This window comes from Arachis stenosperma, chromosome 2 (assembly GCF_014773155.1).
Source record: "Arachis stenosperma cultivar V10309 chromosome 2, arast.V10309.gnm1.PFL2, whole genome shotgun sequence".
NCBI classification, from domain to species: domain Eukaryota; kingdom Viridiplantae; phylum Streptophyta; class Magnoliopsida; order Fabales; family Fabaceae; genus Arachis; species Arachis stenosperma.
In genome coordinates, this window is record NC_080378.1 from 22391933 (window position 1) to 22417382 (window position 25450).

General features: G+C 32.4%; 2 protein-coding genes and 1 pseudogene across 2 annotated transcripts; 1 reads left to right on the forward strand and 2 right to left on the reverse strand.

The window, feature by feature from the left end:
* Positions 1–5978: 5978 nt before the first annotated feature.
* LOC130960503 (plasmodesmata-located protein 3-like) lies at positions 5979–8467 on the forward strand. The gene is made up of 3 exons (XM_057885916.1): positions 5979–6342; positions 6907–7330; positions 8104–8467. Exons 1-3 carry the CDS (start codon positions 5989–5991, stop codon positions 8238–8240), a joined length of 915 nt encoding a protein of 304 aa, XP_057741899.1. The 5' UTR covers positions 5979–5988; the 3' UTR covers positions 8241–8467.
* On the reverse strand, positions 8358–10064 carry LOC130960504 (mitochondrial import receptor subunit TOM9-2). The gene has a single exon (XM_057885917.1). It carries the CDS (start codon positions 9945–9947, stop codon positions 9633–9635), a length of 315 nt encoding a protein of 104 aa, XP_057741900.1. The 5' UTR covers positions 9948–10064; the 3' UTR covers positions 8358–9632.
* A 12283-nt stretch (positions 10065–22347) lies between these two features.
* LOC130962262 (uncharacterized) lies at positions 22348–25347 on the reverse strand (annotated as a pseudogene).
* Between the last annotated feature and the right edge of the window lie 103 nt (positions 25348–25450).

Below are 25450 nucleotides of genomic sequence, written 5' to 3' on the forward strand. Positions count from 1 at the left end.
ATTAATATCTTGAATATGTTTCAGTCAAATGCATATTCAAAAGTTACTCTTGAGGCCTTTTTTCTGGTCAAATTTCCACTGTACTATTGCATCATCATCATCAAATCATATGGCATGCGACTGTTACTGTTTACCTTTTCCTAGTAGGGGATTATTACGGTGCTTAAAAATAGTGTTTAAATTGTTTTTTTTTTATATGAAAATAAAAATAGTGATATATTATAATATTATAATTTTTAATTTTTTTAAAATTATAAAAGGTACATAAATTAAAAGGTTTGATTTTTTTATTTTAAATTTTTTTAATTTTTTTAACACAAATTGTACTGTTCGATTTTTGTACTTATCATAAATTGGATTGTCCAATTTTTGTACTTCTACAAATCTGACTGTTCAATTTTTGTATTTTTAACAAATCGAAGGATCCGATTTTTATTTCTCTAATTAAACGATTTTACATTTAAAAATAACACCTCAACAGTCCACATTTAAAAAACATATCATTGTTTTTCCAATATCAAAAACAAAAAATTCATCTAAATTGTTATAAAATATTAAAAATTAATATTTAATTTAAAAAATATAAAAATAAATAATTTTTAAAATTTAAAAATTATTATAAAAAATAAATTAAACAGAAATTAAACATTGTATAAACACTATAGAATCCACCTTTCTATTATTAGTGATAATAATAATTTCATTAGATAACTATTTTTGTTGTTGCATAACTTTTAAAAGGTATCATCATTATTTAACCATATAATGAATAGTCTTTACCTTTTATTTATTATTATTATTTTTTAATTTTACAATTCCCTTTAGGTCTTATAATTAAGTTATGCTAATAATTGTAACAATAACAGTCTTTGTTAGGCTATCCATTCTGATTAACAACAATAATGAAACCAAATATAGTTTAAACCCAAGCTTCATATTAAAACATGATTTTAATAACAAGTGAAATTAGTGAAAGAAGTAAGTACTTGATCTCAAACTAAATGTATCAAATTTGATACTAAAAATTAATAAAAAAGAATGACAGGAGAATTTTTACTCCTTTAGTAAGACTTCGCTTGAGTATAATAATCGAAGAGTAATGGTACCTACTACCTAGCTAAAATATTATAGACAATTAAATAAAATTATAATATTAATAATATTTGTATTTATAAGAGAATGTAAATCACTTTTTTAATTTAATTAACACAATTAATTTTTTTTATAATTATAATTATTCTCTACATATAAACTATTTTATTATACAAGTTCATACAAGTCCTTTTTCTCTAAACCACCCTCACGCGCGCAACTTAAATATGCCTATTCCACGCGTCTCTTAATTTAACAAATTTCAATCAATGCGCGAATATATAATTTCTTTTTTCAAAAGAATTTCGTTTCTTTTTTTTATTTTATCTGCGTTTTTCTTCATTCGTTTTTGTGCGTTCCTTTTCGTTGTTTTCGTGCGTTCTCTTTCATTGTTTTCGTGCGTTTCTCCTTGCGTTCTCTTTCTTCATTTTTTTCGATTTACTTTGTTCTCTACGTTAGTTTTTGAAATCAAGCTCTGAAATCCTTCTGAAGGTAATGAATGATTCAAGTTTAGATTGTCAGCTAAACCCAAACGAAGTAGATTATTGTTTTGAATCGAATGAAGTGCCTGAGGTATGGTTGAATTCCAATTAATGTTTTCGTTAGTAGTTTATGATTATTTAGGTGAATAATGTTGTGAACTCTGCTTGTGAAAATTGTTGTTCATTGTTGATTGTTTGAATTAAATGTAATGTAATTGTTCAAATCAAAATTGTTGTCCATTTTATATCAGATTTTTTTGGGATAAATCAGACATATTTGGGTGTAATAAAGGAGATTTTCAGTGTATTAAGAGGTTCTGAATTTTCAATTGAACGAGGGTGAATTGTATTATTGTTTTGACTCAAATCAAGTAGGGAGGTGTGGTTTGAATCTAAACAATGTAGTTTGTTCATAGTTTAAGATTTTACAGTTGAATTATTTTAGTTTCTCTTTGATGCTTATTGAATAGTTGTTGTTGCATTCTATAGTTTATCCTAGCTTTTAATATGGTGTATTATGGACTTTTTTGGGTGTATTTTACAGTTTTTGTGCGATGTTGATGAGCAATTTGTTCCAAAGGTTGGGATGACTTTTAATATGCTTGAAGATGCTGAAAAATTTTACAAAGATTATTCAAAAGCTGTAGGTTTTTCTACACGAGTTCAGAGCACAAATAAAAAGGGTAATTAAATTAAGAACCAATTAATTACATGTAATAGAGAGGGGAAATGGAAATCAAAAATACCTCCGACCAAGAAGACAAATCCCTCAACTGGTTTAAATTGTCTTGCAAGAATTTATATACACATATGACATATGAAAGGACATTGGTGTTTGGATCATTTCGAAGGTCGTGTTGCATCATTCACATCTTTACTATCCAAATCAAGCAGAGATGCTTAAACGGCACAGGAAACTAAGCATGTCCATGTGTCGTACAATAGAGAATAACGAGGAAGCCGAAATCAGACCAAGCAAAACATACCAATCATTTATCGCAATAGCCGAGGGTCATTGCAAGTTAAATTTTATCGAAAAAGACGTGAGAAATTACATCACGAGAGAATTGCAGAATAAAATACACCCAAATACTAGCTATATACACCTCATCAATTTATTTTTTGATTACATGAGATCAGAAGAATATATTACAAAGAATAGATTACAAAGAATGTAAGTATAAAGGTTTTGTGTAATCAGTTACCTGATGCATCAGACCAAAGATATATCCTATTTTATTTGGGTTTAATGGTCAATGTACCGTGTTGGGTGTCCAATATGTTTTTTAACAAATTAAAGTGATATGCTAACTTCTTCAAAAGTTTATGTGGCACATTCATCGGAGGGATGTGCGTCAAACCATCAAATTTCAATTTTAGGACGATGGCCTTCTTTCCTTCGCTCATGTTTTGGAACTTTTCATTCAATAGTATTGTGGAGCATTTCAAATTCTTGGTTTGCTGTAAACAAACCAAACGAGAATCGTTTAAATAAGCATGATATACAAGGAAAAATTGAGTTGGTCTAAGATATATATGCTTACATTGTATTTTTTTTCTAACTGGGTTCTTGTTTGCCATTTTTACTGTAAGGAATAAAAAATATTGTTAATAGATAAAAACATCACCAATTACACTCGAATTTGTATGATATACACCCAAAACAGCACCAGTTATACTCGAATATGCATGATATACACCCAAATATCAGCTACATACACCTCTATTATTTTTTGGATTACATGATATTATATGAGTTCAAAATGATATTCAAGTCAATCAAACATGCATAAAATGACACCAAAAATACAAGAACAATACTCTATTTCTTGTTACACAAGGTATAGGACAACAGCACCAGTTACACTCGAATTTGCATGATATATACCCAAAACATCACCAGTTTCACTCGAATACGCATGATATACACTCAAAACATCACCAGTTAACACAAGGTATAAGACAACAACACCAGTTCCACTTGAATTTGCATGATATATACCCAAAACATCACCAGTTACACTTGAATACGCATGATATACACCCAAAATATCACCAGTTACACTCGAATACGCATGATATACACACCAGCCACATACATAATATTCAACAACAACAATACCAGTTACAGTCGAATTTACTTGAAGTACAGTTGAAAGTTTCTATTTATACAAATTCAGTTCTAAATATGCAAAAAACACATTAAAATATACATTAAACTATTCACGAAAGAGTACGTAAACAAGTTATCACCGATTTAAATAGTTTAACGAGAACAGTAACATTTATTTTCAACCAAGAACACATAATGAATCTACGTATTAAACAGAAAACGATGATATAGTGTTTCACGTTCGAAATGAGAAACAGAAAAGTGAAAAACCTCGAAGATTAGTGAAACAGTACCTTGAATAATCTTTTGGTATTTTTTGATGGAGATTTTGAAGTTTTCTTGTTGATTTCCTTGAGTGTTGGCGACGATTTTGACAGTTTCTTTAGAGTTTTCGAACGTGGTTTGAATATTGACGATTGTGGTTTTGATCGAGGAAGAAGAAGAAGCGTCTTTCATAACGGTGAGTGAGCACGCTATGAAAACCGTTGAGTAGCGCGCGTGTTTGCACGCTGGTATGAGTGAGGCTCTTTTTTGTTGAGTTTGTCCTAACTTGTATGACTTATAAGCCAAAAAGGCTTGTAAGTATAGCATGTATGCTATAATTAATTATCTTTCCTTATTTAACTATACTAAAAATTAGTTTCAAATTTAATGTCAATCAAATTTTAAAAGTTTCTCCTTCATTATTACTACATGCATTTATAATTCTATAATTTTTTTTCCAAATAAAAATTTCAAATTCTTATATTTTTAATTTTAAAAAATCTCAAATTACCTCAATACATTTTATAAAAAATAAAAAATTTTAAATTTGATCGATTTATATTAATTAAAAATTAAAAACATTTAAAATTATTGGTTCATGACTTGCAAAATAAAAAAATAAATAATAATAAATTAGTACCAATTTATTGATTATGTATATTATATATATTAAAATATGAATGTTAAATTAGAGAATTTAACAGATTCTATTATACAGCTTATATTTTACATATAGACTATTATAAAATAAAAAATAAAAAATAAAAAAATTAAGAAATAAAATTTTAAAAGTAATTAATAACTTGTCATATTAAAATCAATAAATAAACATATATATGAATAGTAAATAAAAAATATTAAAATTATGACCATTTAGTGTATATATGAGATAATTTGAAATATATATATAACAAGATATACAGTTTAAAATTTAGTAATATTAATTATAAAAATTTATTAATTATAAATATTATACGTATGAAATTATAAATGTTATAAGTATAAAATTATGGATGTTACTAATATGAAATTTTGGATGTTATATACACATTATCTAATTATAGATGTTATATGTATAAACTTATAGATATTATAAATAAATTTATCAATTGAATAAATTAATTTAGATATTTGACATTTTTTTCAAATCTAATTATAGTAAAATCTGAAAATATATGTGAATCAGAACAAATCATTTCACTTTGAAAAACATAAAACAAATTTTTAAATTATCAAAGACCGTGATTTAAATGTATAATGTCTTCAAAAAAAACTTAAAACATTTTGAATCATAATTTATTAGTGCATATGTAAAATAATTTAAAATATATAAAAAAGTATAGTTTAAAATTAAATAATATTAATTATAAAAATATATTAATAATTATGAAAATTATGTGTATGAATATATAAATATTACATAATAAATAAAAAATGTGCTTTTTGTTATTATAATATAAATTAAATATCATAAATATAAATCATGTGTATTCATTTAATAAGAATATAAATTAATAAACGTACATGCTTATAATATATTATTTAATATATGTAATTAATATTTTTATATACAATAAATATTGCAATAAAAAAATAGGCGAGTGAAAGAATAATAATTAAATTTTACTCATCTCATTAAATAAAGTTAAAAATAAAAGATTTTCGCTCCCTAAGTTTGGTTCCAAACATTTTCCTAATTGAATTTCTAATAATGGAAGAAAAATAAAAAATAGAATAAGACATAGAAAGAATAATAAAAAAAAAAAAACAGCAATAAAAAGAAGTCACAACTCACAGCATTAGCATGATCCAAACACCATACTCAACTGGTGAAAATTGTAGCATATAAAGCAACCATGGTACATTGAAAACAGAAGCAAAAGTTACAAAAACACCCCTCAACAAAAGCCAAAACTACCAAACCAAGTAAGCCAGAAAACTATATTCCAAAATCTTCCTTGTTGTGAGTGAACAAATAAATAGAGCATAAGAACGTTAAAATTGAATAAAATCTTCACATTCTGAAACCCCAACAAAATGATCATTATCAAAAGGCACTATTCTCACCCTTTTCTTCTTCTCTTCACTACTGTTATTCTTCTCCTCCTTCTTCCTGTGTCAGATGCTGCAGATAACACAAGCTTGGTTTACAAAGTTTGTTCAGATGAGAAACTACATGACCCATCTGGGGTTTACTCACAGAACCTCAAATCCTTATTGGTTTCTCTTGTTTCACAATCTTCACAAAAACCTTTCTTCACAACAAATTCTGGCACTGGCCAGAATAATATGATCATGGGTTTGTACCAATGCAGAGGAGATTTATCAAACACTGCTTGCTACAACTGTGTCAGCAAAGTTCCTTACATTTTGGACAATCTTTGTGGCAAGGTTGTTGCCTATGATATAAATGCTTATATTTATTCTTTTTTATACTATTTTGTGTAAAATGTTGATATAAGTATTCCTCTCCTAGTTAAATATTTGAGTAATGTTAAGAAACAAACTTTTTTCAACCGATTTCAGTCCATTTTTTAAAATTGTTTTGTTTATGTTAAATTCTAAATTCTAAATTATAAATCATTATCTTTAAATCTTAAATGATATATTTAAATTTTAAAATTCACTAATATTAATTAACTAAGAGTGGATTTCCTATATTTTATCTATATATATTTTTTTGTGGATATTCCAATAAAGACTCCATAGTTCTTTTCATGTAAAGATGTTTCATTTTGATCATTGCATGGTGGAGTGTAAAATTTAATTTTATATCATATAAAAGTGTGACTAAATAAATAAATTATACTTTTAAACAAAGATCTTCATAAGATGTTTTTAGCATCTTCGTTAAAGCAAGTGCTTTTTCTTTTATGTTAAATTGTTTTACAAATTTTCTTATGTTTTACATCAATGCATTCTTGTATAAATCTGATATGTGTTAAGAGTTCACAGGTGGTGGCTGCGAGAATCCAACTAAGTGATTGTTATCTGAGGTACGAGGTTGTGGGGTACAAGCAGGTTCCTGAGACTCAGTTACTTTACAAGGTGTGTGGTTCAAAACAAGCAAATGGAGATGGTGGTGATGGGTTTGAGGAAAAAAGGGAGTCAGCTTTTGGCATGGTGGAGAATGGAGTGAAGAGTAGTAATGGTGGGAAATTGTTCTACAAAGGGAGTTACCAATCTTTGAATGTAATGGGGCAGTGTGAGGGTGATTTGGCCATTGATGATTGTGGTGATTGTGTTAAAAGTGCTGAGGAACAAGCCAAAGCTGAGTGTGGTGACTCATTTCAAGCACAGATTTATCTCCATAAGTGCTTCCTCAGTTATAGCTTTTACCCTGAGGGAGTTTCTTCCACCATGCCATCTTCAACTGCAGGTAAGCAAACTACCAATCTAAGATATTTTCTCAAATTTTGTTTTTCATACTTGAAGAACATGTATTTCACTTTTTTTTTTCTTTTGGGGACTAAATTATCAAACTATAATTTTTAAGGGGCTTGATGATTTACTTGAAAAACTTATCTTTAAACAATAATTTCTTGTATATTGTATATTAGCACATACTTTATTACTATTAAACATTTTCTACTCTAACACTCCAACTTTTATTTTGCAGTATTAGATTAGATTCCATAAATATCACAATTTTGGGTATGCAAGTATCATAACTCTAGAGAAAAGAAAAAATATCCCGTCTTTCCCCCCCCCCCCCCCCCCCCCTTTTTTTGGTGTGTTTGTTAATTATTGTAGGACTCTATATGGCTGCTTTTGAGTGTTGTGTGTTTGTGTTTCTGCGATGTTAGGCAATAAAGAAAAGATCTTCATTTCTTTAACGTATTTTGATCCATTTTCCCCTCACTAGTCATTAAGGAACGATCTATCTGCCAGTGTTCTGTTTTTGTTCGTGGCTATATAGCAAATAACAATAAACTAACATAAATTTGATAGCAATAACAATTATGCTGTGAAATAAAAAATAAAATACTATCGGAGTATTGGACCATTTTCCATTTGGGTATTTGAGAAACGAGGTGTGCGAAGGGGAAAATAGGCTCTTTCATTTCACATTTGCACTTCACTATTGTTTATGATTGTATGTTATATCTCCAACAACAATAAAGCTTGTGTTTCTGTGTTTGATTGAATCAGAGTCAGCAGCCCAAGAAGGCACTCAAAAAACAGCAGCCATTGCTCTGGGGATATTTGCAGCTATTATTTTCTGCTGCGTTGTTTTCTTGTGTGTCAAGTCAGTGATGGATAAAAAAAGAGATGGAACTTGGAAGTGAATTTGACAATTTCTACTTATTTTAACCTCTTACACCACTTGAAGGAGTGTCAGATATATGGGCATTTAGGTTCTACAACTTGCCAAATAATGGAGTGACATGTGTCAACTTAGTATATGAGACAGAATGAATACATACATTATTTTCTATATATCTTACATGTCAATATAGAGTTAGTTTCTAACATTTTAGCTTAAAATATAAAAGGCTATATAGTTCAGACATTAAAGGTTTAAAGTTATTGCTGCTTCATGGTTGATGTGTTTTGAGTTGGATGTCCAAAGTTGATTAAACTTTTGTTTCTCATGTTGTGAATAACGGATGCCCATCATCAACATGGTGGTTTGTACAATTGTACTCATTCAAATTAATGTTTGGATGAGTTTCGTTGAGTCTCTTTCACCACTAAACCGCCCTAACCTCAACTCTGAAGTCCCATCTTGATTGTGTTTGTTCCCAACATAACACTGCAAGCTGCATCAGCAACACATGATTTCCCCTGCACCACTTAATGCAGCAAAATCGCAATGGCAGTTTAAGACTATGATTAGCAACATCAACTTACAGACTCATCTCTCAACCATAGAAATTCCAACAATAACACGAGACCCCGACAATCCCCCAAATTCGCTTTCATTTTCAAGAATAAGCATTACGATAATCATAGCTCGACCTACACGGGTAAATTAAACATCTAGTACTACCATTATCATAAGAAATCTGTTATATCTACATCCAGATTGCGGGTTTCCCACCGTATCTCTCCAAACCAAAGACTACTCTATTATGGATCCAAATTTTATTTAAGAGTTTCCCACCGTATCACTTGTTAATGCTTGTTAATGCAGATAAATGAGTTAACCACTTAAGCAGTCCAATTTGATTTGGAAACTATTTGTATCTAGTATCTACACTTAACATAATATTGATCAAATGCTGCAATTCATTTGGAATATGCCAATCAAAGTCCTAAAAAAAACCATTAAATTAAATTAAATAAATAAATAACCTAGATGAAAGTGATAAAAAGATTCTATGCAATCAACTCCTAGTTTAAACATTTTATCATTTCAATTAAAAAAAAAAAAAAAAAAACCTTGATGAATGCCCTAAGGGACTTCACTATAAAAATCCATCACAGCTCAAACCTTAACAGCAAATTAAATTCAGCATCCAGCAACAATAATAAAAACATGATGACTTATCAGTGTAAGTAACAAAAAGAGTTCTCTACTAAAAAGGTACGAATTATTGAATCTAAAAGCAACAAAACCCTAAAACCCTAGCTACCACTCGCTCATTCAATCAACCAACAGTGATGCTCTCCAAACGTCGAAAAATCCAATAACAGAAAAACCGAACCGAAGGAATGAGAGAGCAGTTCCTGATTCTTCACTTAGGAGGACCAATGGAGGCGGGAGTACCAAGGATGCTGGCCTGCTGGAGCTCGATCTCGTTGAACTGCTGTTCGCGATCCATTTCGATGATGAGAGGGACGACGAGGATGAGGAACGTTGTGCCGGCGATCCATGCGGCTTTTCCGGTGCTGCGGAGGAGCTTCTTGGCCACGAAGGCGGCGTCTCCAGCGGCCTGTTTTCCGCGGGCAACGATGGGGGAGCGGGAGATCTTCACGATGAGGGAGTCGTCGCGGCCTCCTGGCCTCTCAGGGAGGGACACTCCGCCTCTTCTGGATTGCGACGATGACATTGTTGCCGAAGAAGTGAAGGGAAGCAGAGAGACGGAGAAAGAAAGAAGGACACGCGAGAGTGAAGGGTGTAGAAAAAGTGAGAGAAACTTTCCTTTATTTGTGAGTGAATCCCAATGGGCCTTGACAATTAATTCGAAGGAAGAACGATATTCTCATTTTTAGGTTATTAGATATTTAATTTTTAATATTGTTGAATTAATAATTTATTTAGTTGTTATCACTAAAAAATTTTAAAATGTTATTTATAAATTATAATTTATTATTTGTTTAAGTCGTTACTTTTTAAATTTGAAACAATTTTTTTTTTAGACCGAATACAAATAGAAAAAATTTTTACTGACGTAGCACTCGCACTCATAGGTTGAGTTTCGAGATTATTTGCTTAAATATTTTTATTAGAAATTTTTGTAATTTTATTTATAAATTAATAGATTGTTTGGTTAGATTGTTAGATAATAATAAGGATTTAGTTTTTGAATGTATTAATAAGGTAGTTGGATATTTAAATCTTATTATTATTGAACTAATTTAAAAAAATTAATATATAAATTATTTAGTTGGGTTGTTAGATACCAATAAGAATTTGGTTTTCAAATTTATTAGCTAGTTAGATATTTAAATCTTTATATTATTAAACTAATTTAAACAAAGTTATTTATAAATTATTTTAAAATTAGGACGGTTGTTTAATAATAAAATCAATAATTTTAAAAGTAATAAAAAAACAATAAAAAGCAAGTAGTAGAAAAAAATAAGTTCGAAAACAAAATAATAAGAGCTTAAATTTAAAAATGGAAGCAAAATGTCCTTTTAAAATAAAATAATAAAAAATTGAATTTAAAAAAAGTTGTTACTTTTTAAATTTAAACTATTTAATTAAGTTATTTTGTTTAGCTTATTATTCTTTAATTTTAAGTTATTTTAAATTATTTGCACATAAATTAAAATTTTTAAAAAATTTTTAAAAAATACATGCCTCAGTTAAGAGGACTCTTGTGTCTCGATTCATAAATTTGCTAAGAGAAGTCGATGACGGATATATCTAATAGTGTTAATGGGATTATATATGAATCTATTAGGACAGTTAATGGGATTACATATACCAGCTTTCAAGATGCTTTCTATTATATGGACTACTGTGTGACGATAGAAAATTCATTGCAGTTATTAATGAGGTCTGGTCATCAATTGAGAAAATTGTTCGTGATGCTATTGATATCTAACAGTGTTAACAAATTAAATTGTATTTAAAATGTAACTTAGACATTATTGGCTGATAGGATACTATATATATAAAGAGAAAAATATTAAAAAATTAAGGTATTTTACTATGTTGTAAATTATTATCACATACTTGCCAAAATCAGTGTTCACTAATAAGCAATTTTACATTGCTTTGTCAAGAGTTAAGAGTCGCAATGGTCTAAACATTCTAATTCTAGACGAAGACAACAATCCAAACTCATCAACAATAAATGTCATGTTTAACGAAGTTTTTAATAATATTTAGATAAAAAATAGTATTTTTATTTTAGTAACATATTATGATTTACACTTTTGTATAAATATTTGTCGTAGATATAATTAATTTATTAACTACACTTTTAGACTTGAAATAAAATGTATAACATGAAACACAACATTATATGTCAATTGCTTTCCTAATGAGGTTAGTAAAATACTAGGTTGTCGATAAATTTTTATTAGCCTTATAATATAAAATTTAGTGTAAAATTGACATGCTACTATTACAGTTATATATGTTCTTATTTTTCTCCGATTTCTTTCATTATGACTCAAAAATATTATAAACTTCAAACTGTTCTATTTGTATTTTAGTTTGAATAAAGATAAAACAACATATAAAATACGTTTATTATATAATGACGAGGATAGTATTATACTAAACTTGAGAAATTTATGATTATAAAATATTATTTTCAATTTATCATGTCAAATTAAAATGTAAACTCGGTGTATTGCACGGATTTAGCACTAGTAATCTTATAAAAATAAAAATTAGAAACTGAAAAAAAATAATTTTTTTAAGAATATTATTATTTCAAAATAATTGTCAAAAATCGTTAAGGTTTTTTTTTTTGTCGCAGATCTTAGTTTCATTTAAGAGGTTTGTTGTTGGCCAATAAATTATTTCATGTACAAAACAAAATTCGAATTTCAAACATTTATTTAAGTAGACGAGTAAATTAACCATTTAATCAACTCAAGTTGGTTTTAAGATTTTTTCTTTGATGGAAGTAAGAGTACGCCAAACCCAAGCAGGTATAAGCTCCGTTGCTTCCTTAGAACTTAAAAACGACCATGCCAAAAAAATGATAAAAACTGTTGTAAAATAAATAAAAGATATAAAATAGAGATGTATAAATAGAAGACTTTATTATTAATATAATTAGCTCAATAATTATTATATATATATATAATAATATTATATATTGTATTGTGTATATATATACAAAGATAAGAAAAAGTATTAAAAATAAAGAGAGAGAGATTTGCATTTGATACTATCTCAATATAATAAAGATGGTTAATATTGCTATTAATATTATATGTAAAGAGTAATAGAAAATAGAATTTAAAATACTTATAAAATAAAATAGGAGAAAGAATTGTAGTAGAAATATAAGGAGAATAGTATTTGATTGTAGCATAAAGAGGGAATAGATTTCTTATTACTTGCTTCTGTGTAAGAAAGAAAAGAGAGAGTATTTGTATTTCTTGTTGTGTGTAAAGCCTCGTACCATACCCCCCTATTTATACATGCATGGGGTCTTGATTTTCAACACATATTTAATATTCATTCTCTCTTTGAAAATATGAGTCTTGCATGGGAATGGGCATCCACGTTGCTCATTCTTATCACAACACTCCCCCTTGGATGCCCATTTAGGATTATTGTCTCATTAAAACCTTACCAAAGGAAAATCCTGTGGGAAAAAACCTTAGTGAAGGGAAAAGAGTACAATATCCTTTGTGATGGGGACTGCCTCATTAAAAACCTTGTCAAGAAAAACCCAATGGGAAAAAAATCTGACCAAGGAAAAAAGAGTACAGTCTCCCCCTCTTGCCGACATCATTTAACGTCTCGAAATCGGCGCATCCCAATCTCATGTACCAATCTTTCAAAGGAGGATTTTGGGAGTGACTTTGTAAATAAATCTGCCAGATTGTCACTTGAACGGATCTGTTGGACATCAATTGTCCCTTGATTTTGAAGGTCATGAGTGAAGAAGAATTTGGGAGAAATATGCTTTGTTCTATCACCTTTGATGTATCCACCCTTAAGTTGAGCAATGCATGCTGTATTATCTTCAAACAGGACAGTTGGAGCTATCTTATGATCAATCAGTCCACATGATGACATAATATATTGAATCAGACTCCTTAGCCAAAAACACTCGCGACTAGCTTCATGAATCGCCAGTATTTCAGCATGATTAGAGGATGTTGCAGCAATTGTCTGTTTTGTGGACCTCCAAGATATAGCTGTACCACCATATGTAAACAGATATCCTGTTTGAGATCTCCCTTTATGTGGATCAGACAAGTAGCCAGCATCTGCATAGCCAACTAGTTGTGACTTGGATCCATAGGGGTAAAACAATCCCATATCAACCGTTCCATGAAGATATCGAAAAATTTGTTTGATTCCACTCCAATGTCTTTTGGTTGGAGAGGAACTATATCTTGCTAGTAAATTCACCGCGAATGATATGTCAGGTCGCGTATTATTAGCAAGATACATTAGTGCTCCAATGGCACTAAGATATGGTACTTCAGGACCAAGGATATCTTCATTTTCTTCTTTAGGGCGGAATTGATCCTTTTTCACATCCAAAGATCTTACGATCATTGGGGTACTTAATGGATGTGACTTATCCATATAAAATCTCTTCAAGATCTTTTCTGTGTATGTTGTTTGATGAATAAAGATCCCGTCTTTTATATGCTCGATCTGCAGGCCGAGACAAAATTTAGTCTTTCCAAGATCTTTCATCTCAAACTCTTCTTTTAGAGTTTTTATAATTGTTGGAATCTCTTCAGGAGTCCCAATGATATTTAAATCATCAACGTACACAGCAATTATAACGAATCCTGATGCAGATTTCTTTATGAAAACACATGGGCAGATATCATCATTCTTGAATCCGTTTTTGGCCAGATACTCAGTAAGACGATTATACCACATTCGTCCAGATTGCTTTAGACCATATAAAGATCTTTGCAATTTGACTGAGTATAACCCTTGCGAATATTCATTGGATGGTTTAGATATCTTTAATCCTTCAGGGACTTTCATATAGATATCCCGATCTAATGAGCCGTATAAATAGGCTGTTACCACATCCATTAAATGCATATGCAGTTTATGATATGCAGATAAGCTGACCAAATAACGCAAAGTTATCGCATCCACTACAGGGGAATACGTTTCTTCATAATCTATACCGGGCCTTTGTGAAAAACCTTGTGCCACAAGTCGGGCTTTGTAGCGCACGACTTCATTTTTCTCATTTCGTTTTCTCACAAATACCCACTTATATCCAACAGGTTTTACATCTTCAGGTGTACGGACTATAGGTCCAAAGACTTCACGTTTTGCAAGTGAGTCTAATTCAGCCTTCATGGCTGCTTCCCATTTTGGCCAATCATTTCTTTGTCGACATTCTTCGATTGATCTTGGCTCAAGATCCTTACTTTCATGCATGATATCTACTGCCACATTATATGCAAATATTTCATTGACAATTGTCTTATTTCGGTCCCATTTCTCTCCTGTAAAGACATAATTTATCGAGATCTCGTCATTTTCACAATTTTCAGGTACCTGAACGTCTTCTGGCGTTATATCAGAATTTTGGACAACTGCCGGTGTCTTTACTATGTCTTTTTCAACAGGAATCGTATTTACCTCTTTTCTCTTTCGAGGATTTTTATCTTTGGAACCGACAGGCCTGCCACGCTTCTGGCGTGTATTTGCTTCCGTGGCTATTTGTCCTACTGGGACATCAATTCGAATTGGGGCATTTTCTGCCCTGCCACGCTTCTGGCGTGAATTTGCTTCAGTGGCTACTTGTCCTACTGGGACGTCAATTCGAATTGAGGCATTTTCCGCTGGTATATAAGATTTGGTTATCCTCTTTGTATCGGAAAATGCATCAGGCAATTCATTTGCTATTCTTTGCAAATGTATAATCTTTTGAACTTCTAGTTCACATTGCCCTGATCGAGGATCTAAATGCATCAACGATGATGCATTCCAATTAAGTTCCTTTTCAGGAAGCTTATTCTCTCCCCCTAATGTTGGAAATTTTGATTCATCAAAATGACAATCCGCAAACCGGGCTTTAAACACATCACCAGTTTGTATCTTAAGATACCTCACTATAGAGGGAGAATCATATCCAACATATATCCCCAATTTTCTTTGGGGTCCCATTTTGGTGCGATTAGGTGGTGCAATGGGAACATATATTGCACACCCAAATATTCTTAAATGGGAAACATTTGGCTGCTGGCCAAAAGCTAATTGCATAGGAGAGAATTGATGATAACTTGTTGGCCTCAAACGAATAAGTGCTGCGGCATGTAAAATAGCATGCCCCCAAACCGAGGTTGGGAGATTTGTTCTCATAAGCAAGGGTCTAGCGATTAATTGGAGGCGCTTAATAAGTGATTCTGCTAACCCATTTTGTGTGTGAACATAAGCTACTGGATGTTCAACACTTATTCCATTAGCCATACAATAAGCATCAAAAGCTTGGGAAGTAAATTCACCAGCATTATCAAGACGAATTGCTTTAATTGGATTTTCTGGAAATTGTGCTTTTAATCGAATAATTTGAGCCAGTAATCTCGCAAACGCCAGGTTGCGAGAAGATAATAAGCACACATGTGACCATCTCGAAGAAGCGTCTATGAGGACCATAAAATATCTAAAAGATCCACATGGTGGATGAATAGGTCCACATATATCACCTTGAATCCTTTCTAGGAATTCAGGGGACTCAAATCCAATCTTTACTGGTGATGGCTTTAAAATTAGCTTTCCCTGAGAACATGCAGCACAACAAAATTCACTAGTTTTAAGAATCTTCTGGTTCTTTAGTGAATGTCCATGAGAGTTTTCAATAATTCTCCTCATCATGGTTGTTCCCGTATGACCCAAACGGTCGTGCCAAGTTATGAATTCATTTGGGCTAGTAAACTTCTGGTTTACAGTGGCATGTGATTCAATTGCACTAATCTTGGTATAATACAACCCAGATGAAAGAGAGGGTAATTTTTCTAATATAACTTTCTTATTTGAATCATGAGTTGTGATACATAAATACTCATGATTTCCCTCATTCATCGTCTCAACATGATATCCATTTCGGCGAATATCTTTGAAACTCAACAAGTTTCTCAGAGACTTGGTAGATAATAGTGCATTATTTATTATAAATTTTGTTCCTCCAGGAAACAAAATTACAGCTCTTCCGGAGCCTTCTATCACATTGCCTGATCCAATAATAGTATTAACATATTCCTCTTTTGGCACAAGATGGGTAAAATATATATCACTTTTGAGAATAGTGTGCGAACTTGCACTATCCGCAAGGCATACATCTTCATTACATATCCTTGCCATTCTTCAAAAACAAATAATAAAATGAGTAATATGCACAGTTAAATTGAATACTTGATCAGAATTATTTTTCTAAGAAACACTGTACATAAAATAATGTCATATACTAAAATTTTATTTTAAAATTTGACACATTTAATAATTTCAAAATTCATATTAATATTTCATTATTTATGTACATCACATTTGAAACTTAAATACATAGAAAATAAAACTTAACAATAAGTTCTTTACATTATTTATTTACATATATACTTCACAATCCCACATATTAAACTATTCCATCATTGATCAAATGACCAATATTTCCTTCAGGGTCCTCAAAGAAATCAGATACATCATAATGAGTGGTGGAGTTCTCAGCATCATTTGAAACAAAATTTGTTTCCTTTCCTTTGTCGTTCTTTTTCAAAGATGCCTGGTAAAGATCGACTAGGTGCCTTGGGGTACGACAGGTACGTGACCAATGGCCCTTTCCACCACAGCAGAAACACTTCTCCTCCGTTGATTTATTCTGCCCGATATTCCTTTCTTTGTCCCACTTCTGGTGAGATCCTCTCTTTTGAACATAATTCTTTTTCCTTCCATAATTTTTCTTGTTATTAAAAGCTTGCCATTTACCTCTTCTGGGGTAATGATTTGCCGCATTTACTTCAGGAAATGGGGCGGCGCCAGCTGGGCGCGCTTCATGATTTTTTAATAACAACTCATTGTTGCGTTCGGCAACAAGAAGGCAAGAAATTAACTCAGAATATTTTTTAAACCCTTTCTCTCAATACTGCTGCTGCAGGAGCACATTCGAGGCATGGAAGGTTGAGAAAGTTTTCTCCAACATATCATGATCAGTTATTTTTTCCCCACACAATTTCATTCGTGAGGTGATTCGAAACATTGCAGAATTATATTCATTTATAGATTTAAAATCTTGTAAATGCAAATGCGTCCATTCATACCGGGCTTGAGGAAGTATCACCGTTTTCTGATGATTGTACATTTCTTCAAGGTCTTTCCAAAGATCTGCAGGATCTTTTAATGTGAGATATTCATTTTTCAATCCTTCGTCAAGATGACGACGGAGAAAAATCATGGCTTTAGCTTTATCCTTCTGGGATGCATTATTGTCAACCTTAATGGTATCTCCAAGATCCATTGAATCAAGATGGATTTCAGCATCCAATATCCATGATAAATAATTGTTTCCAGATATATCAAGAGCATTGAATTCAAGATGAGAGAGTTTCGACATAATGAAAATATTACCTGAGTCTTCCTAAAGATTTGATCAGAGTCTCGTGCTGATAACGTGTTGTAAAATAAATAAAAGATATAAAATAGAGATGTATAAATAGAAGACTTTATTATTAATATAATTAGCTCAATAATTATTATATATATATAATAATATTATATGTTGTATTGTGTATATATATACAAAGATAAGAAAAAGTATTAAAAATAAAGAGAGAGAGATTTGCATTTGATACTATCTCAATATAATAAAGATGGTTAATATTGCTATTAATATTATATGTAAAGAGTAATAGAAAATAGAATTTAAAATACTTATAAAATAAAATAGGAGAAAGAATTGTAGTAGAAATATAAGGAGAATAGTATTTGATTGTAGCATAAAGAGGGAATAGATTTCTTATTACTTGCTTCTGTGTAAGAAAGAAAAGAGAGAGTATTTGTATTTCTTGTTGTGTGTAAAGCCTCGTACCATACCCCCCTATTTATACATGCATGGGGTCTTGATTTTCAACACATATTTAATATTCATTCTCTCTTTGAAAATATGAGTCTTGCATGAGAATGGGCATCCACGTTGCTCATTCTTATCACAACAAAAACTACGGAACTAAACCAATTTGAAACTGTCCCAAAAAAAAAACAATCTCAAAATTGGAAAAATTATACTAAATTAATCTCTCTGAATACTTGACGTAAAAGAAATAAAAGATTAATACGGTATACTTTTATCAATCTAAAAAATATAATTAATGCATTAAGATCTCAAAAATTATTTTAGTATATGTAATTAATTATTTCATTTATTTTAGAGTCTAACTCCACCAGGAACACCAGGAACACATAAGAGGATATTTGTTCTTTAAATATATTATCCATCCCTTACCCTTACAAGTTGAAACCCAAGTGAGCCAACCAAAAAAAGTTAAAATCTACCCGGCTAAAAAAGAAAAAGTTAAAAACTAAAAACTACATTACCTAACAAAAATTTAAAAAAAAAAAACCTTTAAAAACTAGGATTCTTGTTAAAAATAACTCCTAATTTAAGGTGAATGATTCTTTGATGTTTTATTATTTAATCATGATATGTATATACGGAAGATAAGTTACTAAATCAGGAATTTATATAAAATATATATTTAAATATAAAATATATATTAAAAATAAATTAAATAATACATCTATTTAAATATAAATAAATGGCCATGGATTCCTTACTCCTACATTTTTGTAGGTTTATCATTAACCATCATAAAAATAATTATAAAATGTACCCTGTTTTTTTTTTTTGGAAAATTGACTAATTAGATTTTGACCCCTCAAATTATTAGTTTTTAACTTTTCTTTTTTTCTCTTTCATTTTCAGATTCAAAGATATTTAGAGAAAAAACGTCTGCTAGGGTTTCCTCTCTTTATCAATTTCTGCTAGAATTTTCAATCTCTGTCTCTCTCTCTTCCTCTTCCCCTACCGGAAATCTCAATATCTTCCTCTTCCCCTTGCTGCCGCAACCTGCGCCCGCCGCCGCGCAAGACGAAAAACTGAGAAAGATTACAGTTCTTGGAGAGCATCAACGAGACTGATTAAATCTCCTTCCGAAATAGAGTTCTAAGTGTTCTCCCTAAACCTCTCTACCAGGTTTCTTTCCTTTAGATTCATTCATTTCCTTCTTTGTCATCTTTCTTATGCAAAGTTTCATTAGATTGAACTTGTTCGAATTGGATTAGTCATTAGATTGAAGATCATGCCAAACCCTTTTAAGCTAGCCAAGCAAAGTTTCTTAATTGAATATCTTATTCTTGTTTAAATGAACTATGAACTATGCATATATAATCAATGAGGAAAATGCTATTTCAGATAGAATTTTTAGTTATTAGCAGAGCTAATCTTAACAAATTATTTTGTTATTTGTAAATTATCAGTCTATAATTAGGAGTTTTAATTTATCTTTTTATTAAATATCAAGAAAAAAAATGATCTTTATAGTGATTTTTAATTCAAACAAGTACAAATATTAAGTTTTTCATTGACTTGTATATAAGAAAAAATCTTTATTCAAATATATGGGTTTAACATTGTCTTTTGATATGAATTAGCAATCTGGTATATCCAAGAAAAAATATGGCCAACAGATTATTATTTTTACCAAAACAAACGAAGGAATCAAGATCTGGAATATCTCTTGGAATCATAAAATCAACGAGGCATTCTGTTATTTGCTTGTTCTTAGTACTGTAATGATGTCTTGATCTCATTATCCAATTATATTTATTTGATTATTGTCTTAGTGATAAGTTGGAATTTCCGATGAGAAACAAACAATTTGCAAACCCAGCAGCTTAGTCAGATCATGGCTTCTCCTTCTCAAACTCACCACAATGTTGCAATGTGGGTCCTTCTCAAACATCCAAAGGTCGATTGTCATTTTGTTTGACAAAAAGTTCAAGTGGGTGTGATGAAATTACTTTCAGTAAACGTAGTATGCCGACCTTTTTTTTTTGTGGTGCGCTTTTGTTTGAATAATTTCAATTCTTTTACTCTGCAGGAGATACACAAAATTTTATGGGACTTCTGAGAGAGCTGCAAAGGACTTGGCCCATGATGCATTAACTCGTATGTTGTCTGATTGGATTGAAGTTGATATTCTTCCTTACTATGGTTTATCTGCATTAGTATTATATGTTATGATCTACACACACCGTAAAAGGGATAAAAGATATGAATGCTTCTAAAGTAATGTTTCTAAGTGGTTTTAGATTCTGTCAGTAATATTTACAAACCTTGTTATGTTTTAAATTCCAAACAGAATACAAACGGTGGGAAGAAGACATTGAGAAATGGCAAAATCCTATTCTTCAGGATGAGTCACTACCAGAATGGTAATTCTCTGTTTAAGCATGAAGACATTTTAATTTTTAAGCATCAACTTGTGTATTTGTTTGTTATGGATAATTACCAGGTATATATTAGCTTAGAGCCTCTGCAGTATGTGCAAAAAACATAAAACAGAACTTTTCTTTTTTTTTTTCTTTGCTAGTTCATGACTAGCTCTTCTGTTTGTAAATTTTTGTTATTTATTTTAACTAAGAAAGGTTTCTCTCAATCTTTTCTAGATCATCCTCTCCCCATATCTATCAGATTGTTCTCCATTTGATCAACTCTTACTTTTGAAGCTTCTGTTGGTTTAGATAATATAACTAAATTTTCATTTACAGGTACAAGTTCACATTGTTTAATTGTTGCTGGAGGAACAATTTAGATTGGTATGTATTCATTTAAGTATATTGTTTTGTGATCGAGTAACCTGCATAAAATCTAGCTTTTTGGTGGATCTTGCTATTGTCAGATTAGTCTAATAAATGAAGACTCTTTGATCTGTCTTCCAGACTCGTATTTGCCATCTTCAAATATGAGGAAAAAAGCTGGGATCAGGTAAAAGAATTGGAAAATACAGAAGTCAAAGTGACTGAAGCCAAAGTGAGTCGTAGACAAGGTGCAGATGCTGGGCGTACAACAGATAGCACCTATGATGTTGAGTATACAACAGATAGTGCCAGTGACGTTGATTGCATGGTAGATGGCGTGGATTAAAAACATCGTGGTGATCTCTCCCAAGAAAGTGATGCTAGTGTTACTCTGGCAATGATAGACCAGCAATATGACAGAGATGATGTTGAAAGGTTTCTGTACTTGGAAGGTGTTGAATATATCATATGGTGCACATATGATGTGCACTTCTATGCTTCGTTTGCCCTTCTTGAGCTCTTTCCAAAGATTGAATTAAATATACAGCTATGCATGTGCATAAAGATAATATATTATCTTAACCGAAACAGAATCCTGAAGCTTCTTGTAGAAATATGTATTAAAAAAATTATACTTGGATAACGATCTATTTGCCAAAGATGCTTGCTGCTTCAAATATCTAGCAAAGTGAAAATGTCATAAGTAGAGATATTAAAAGCTAACATCATACTGCAGTGTGGTTCAAGTTTTCAGCTAGAGTCATCCAAAAGGTCAAAGACAGCACATTGGTTTACGAATCAAAGCCATAGTAATGACAAGTAGAAAACTCCAGTAGGAAAAACTAGTGGAGCAATATCAAATTTTTTGGTGTTATATTTGGCTAAGCATAGCCACACACACACACACACACACACACAAAAGGTCAAAAAACAGCACATTGGTTTAGGAATCAAAGCAATAGTAATGACAGGCAGACAACTCTAGTAGGAAAAACTGGTGGAGCAATATCAAATTTCTGGGTATTATATTTGGCTACACACACAGACAGACAACTGAACTTAAAGATTAAATAGTTTCAGTAGTAAAAAGAACTATAATTTATCCTATCAAATATGCAACGATTTTGCTCTATCCATATACATCCCCACCAAATCACATACAACAACAACAACAACAAAGCCTTGTCCCACTAAGTGGGGTTGGCTACATGAATCAAATGACGCCATTGTGCTCTGTCATGTATCATGTCTACAGAGAGACCGTTTACATGTAGATCTCGTTTGACCACCTCATGGATAGTCTTCTTAGGTCTTCCTCTGCCTTTCGCCCTTTGTCCATCTTCCATCTCATCCACCCTCCTGACTGGATGTTCTATCGGTCTTCTTCTCACATGTTCAAACCACCTGAGACGCGATTCCACCATCTTTTCCACAATGGGTGCTACTCCAACTCTCTCCCTTATATCTTCATTCCTTATTTTATCCAATCGCGTGTGACCACTCATCCATCTCAACATCTTCATCTCTGCCACACTCAGCTTATGTTTGTGCTCCCCTTTAGCCGCCCAACACTCCGTACCATACAGCATAGCTGGTCTTATAGCGCGATAGAATTTACCTTTAAGTTTTAAAGGCACTTTTTTGTCGCATATAAAACCAGATGCACTCCGCCATTTTGACCAACCTGCTTGGATCCTATGATTTACATCCTGTTCAATCTCTCCATTATCCTGTATGATGCACCCAAGATACTTAAAACTTTTAACCTTTTCTAGGATGTTTTCTCCAACCTTCACCTCTATATTGGGGTTTTCCCTTCCCGAACTGAACTTACATTCCATATATGCCGTCTTGCTACGGCTTATGCGCAGACCATACACTTCTAAAGCTTCTCTCCATAATTCCAACTTCTTATTTAGGTCTTCCCTTGACTCTCCCATAAGGACAATATCATCGGCAAAAAGCATGCACCATGGCACAGGCTCTTAGATGTGCTCTGTGAGTACTTCCAGGACTAATGTGAAAAGGTATGGGCTTAAGGATGATCCCTGGTGTAATCCTATACCAATAGGGAATTCTTCCGTCACACCACCTTGAGTCTTCACACTAGTTGTGGCCCCATCATACATGTCCTTAATTGCCCGAATATATGCGATCCTTACTCTCCTCTTTTCTAAAACCTTCCATAAGACCTCCCTTGGTACCCTATCATACGCTTTTTCCAAATCAATAAACACCATATGTAGGTCCCTTTTACTACTACGATACCTCTCTATCATCCTTCTTAATAGGTATATCGCTTCAGTGGTAGATCTTCCTGGCATAAATCCAAATTAATTCTCTGTTACTTGTGTCTCTTTTCTCAACCTCCTTTCCATCACCCTTTCCCATAACTTCATAGTATGACTCATAAGCTTAATCCCTCTATAATTTCCGCAACTTTGTATATCCCCTTTATTCTTGTAGATAGGTACCAATGTGCTCTTTCTCCACTCATCAGGCATCTTCTTTGACCTTAAAATCTCATTAAAAAGCTTGGTTAACCAGTTGATGCCTTTTTCTCCAAGACCTTTCCAAACCTCAATCGGGATATTATCAGGTCCTACTGTCCTGCCATTTTTCATCTGCGTTAAAGCCTCTTTTACCTCGAAGTCTCGAATCCTTCGGTAGTAGACAAAATTTTGATCTTCTTCCCTTGTGCATAATCGACCAAGGCTCGGAAGAGTCTTCTGTCCCTCATTAAATAACTCGTAGAAGTAACTCTTCCACCTTTCATTAATCTTCTCCTCTTGAGCCAACACCTCTCCATCCTTATCCTTTATGCACTTAACCTGATCCAAATCTCTCGTTCTTCTTTCCCGACTCTTTGCGATTCTATATATACCTTTTTCTCCTTCTTTTGTGCCCAAAGACTGGTAGAGACCCTCATATGCTCTTGTTTTTGCTTCACTTACAGCCACTTTTGTCTCTTTCTTAGCCGCCTTATATTTTTCCCAATTATCTGCATTGCGGCATAAAGACCACTCTTTAAAGCATTCCCTTTTTATCTTTATCTTTTCTTGTATACTTGCATTCCACCACCAGGACTCCTTGTCTCTTGGTCCTATTCCTTTAGATTCACCAAAACTTTCTTTTGCTGTTCTTCTAATAACTTCTGCCATCTCCCTCCACATCTCTTCCGCGCTTCCGTTCCCCTCCCAATTTGCTTCTTCTCCTACCCGTCTTAGGAAGTTTTTCTGTTCCTCACCTTTCATCCGCCACCACCTCGTCCTTAGGTTCTTCGTATAATATCTTTTCCTCAACTTTTGCTCAACGCGAAAATCCATGACGAGCACCCTATGTTGTGTTGTCAAACTCTCTCCCGGAATGATTTTACAGTTAATGCAAAATTTCCGGTCGACTCTCCTCAACAAGAAGAAGTCGATTTGAGAGCTTGTCATGCCACTCTTATAGGTTATAAGATGTTCGTCTCTCTTTTTAAAACATGTATTTGCAATGAGAAGATCAAAGGTTGAAGAAAAGTCCAAAATAGTTTTACCCTCGGCATTGATCACCCCGAAACCATGGCCTCCGTGAATACTCCCATATCCAGTCACTTCTCTCCCAACATGGCCATTTAAATCTCCTCCTAAGAAAATCTTATCTCCCAAAGGTATGCCTTGAACCAAACTCTCTAGTTCCTCCCAAAACCTTATCTTGTGTTGTTCGTCCGAACCCACTTGCGGTGCATAGGCGCTAATCACATGGAAAGCACCTCCCTCCACCACAAGTTTGATAGAGATGATCCGATCTCCCACCCTCTTGACATCCACTACGTCCCTCTTCCACTGCTTATCCACAATTATTCCAACCCCATTCCTATTCTTCACCTTTCCTGTATACCAAAGTTTAAAACCAGAAGTATCCAACTCCCTAGCCTTTGCACCAACCTATTTCGTTTCTTGTAGGCACATAATGTTAATCTTCCTCCTTGTCATGGTGTCCACCACCTCCATGGACTTTCCTGTTAGAGTGCCTATGTTCCATGTCCCAAATCTCAACCTTCTGTCGCTTCGACCTTTACCTTTTACTTTGTGAACTAGCTTATTTACCCTCGTCCGTTCACGAAAACGCGAGAACCGTTGCTCATTTAACACTACATCCGGGCACCGATGCAGCGGCTCTTGCTTTGACACCGTACTCGAGCCATACGACGCGTTGCTTCCGGGCAACGACCTAGCTTTAACGCAATAATGTCTTTGGTTCATGTCATGGGGGTTCGGCTATATTTTTATGTTGGTTGCCGAAGACCTAACACAACCCTCCTCCTTTATCCGGGCTTGAGACCGGCTATGTACCGCAAGTGTAACATAGGCGGAG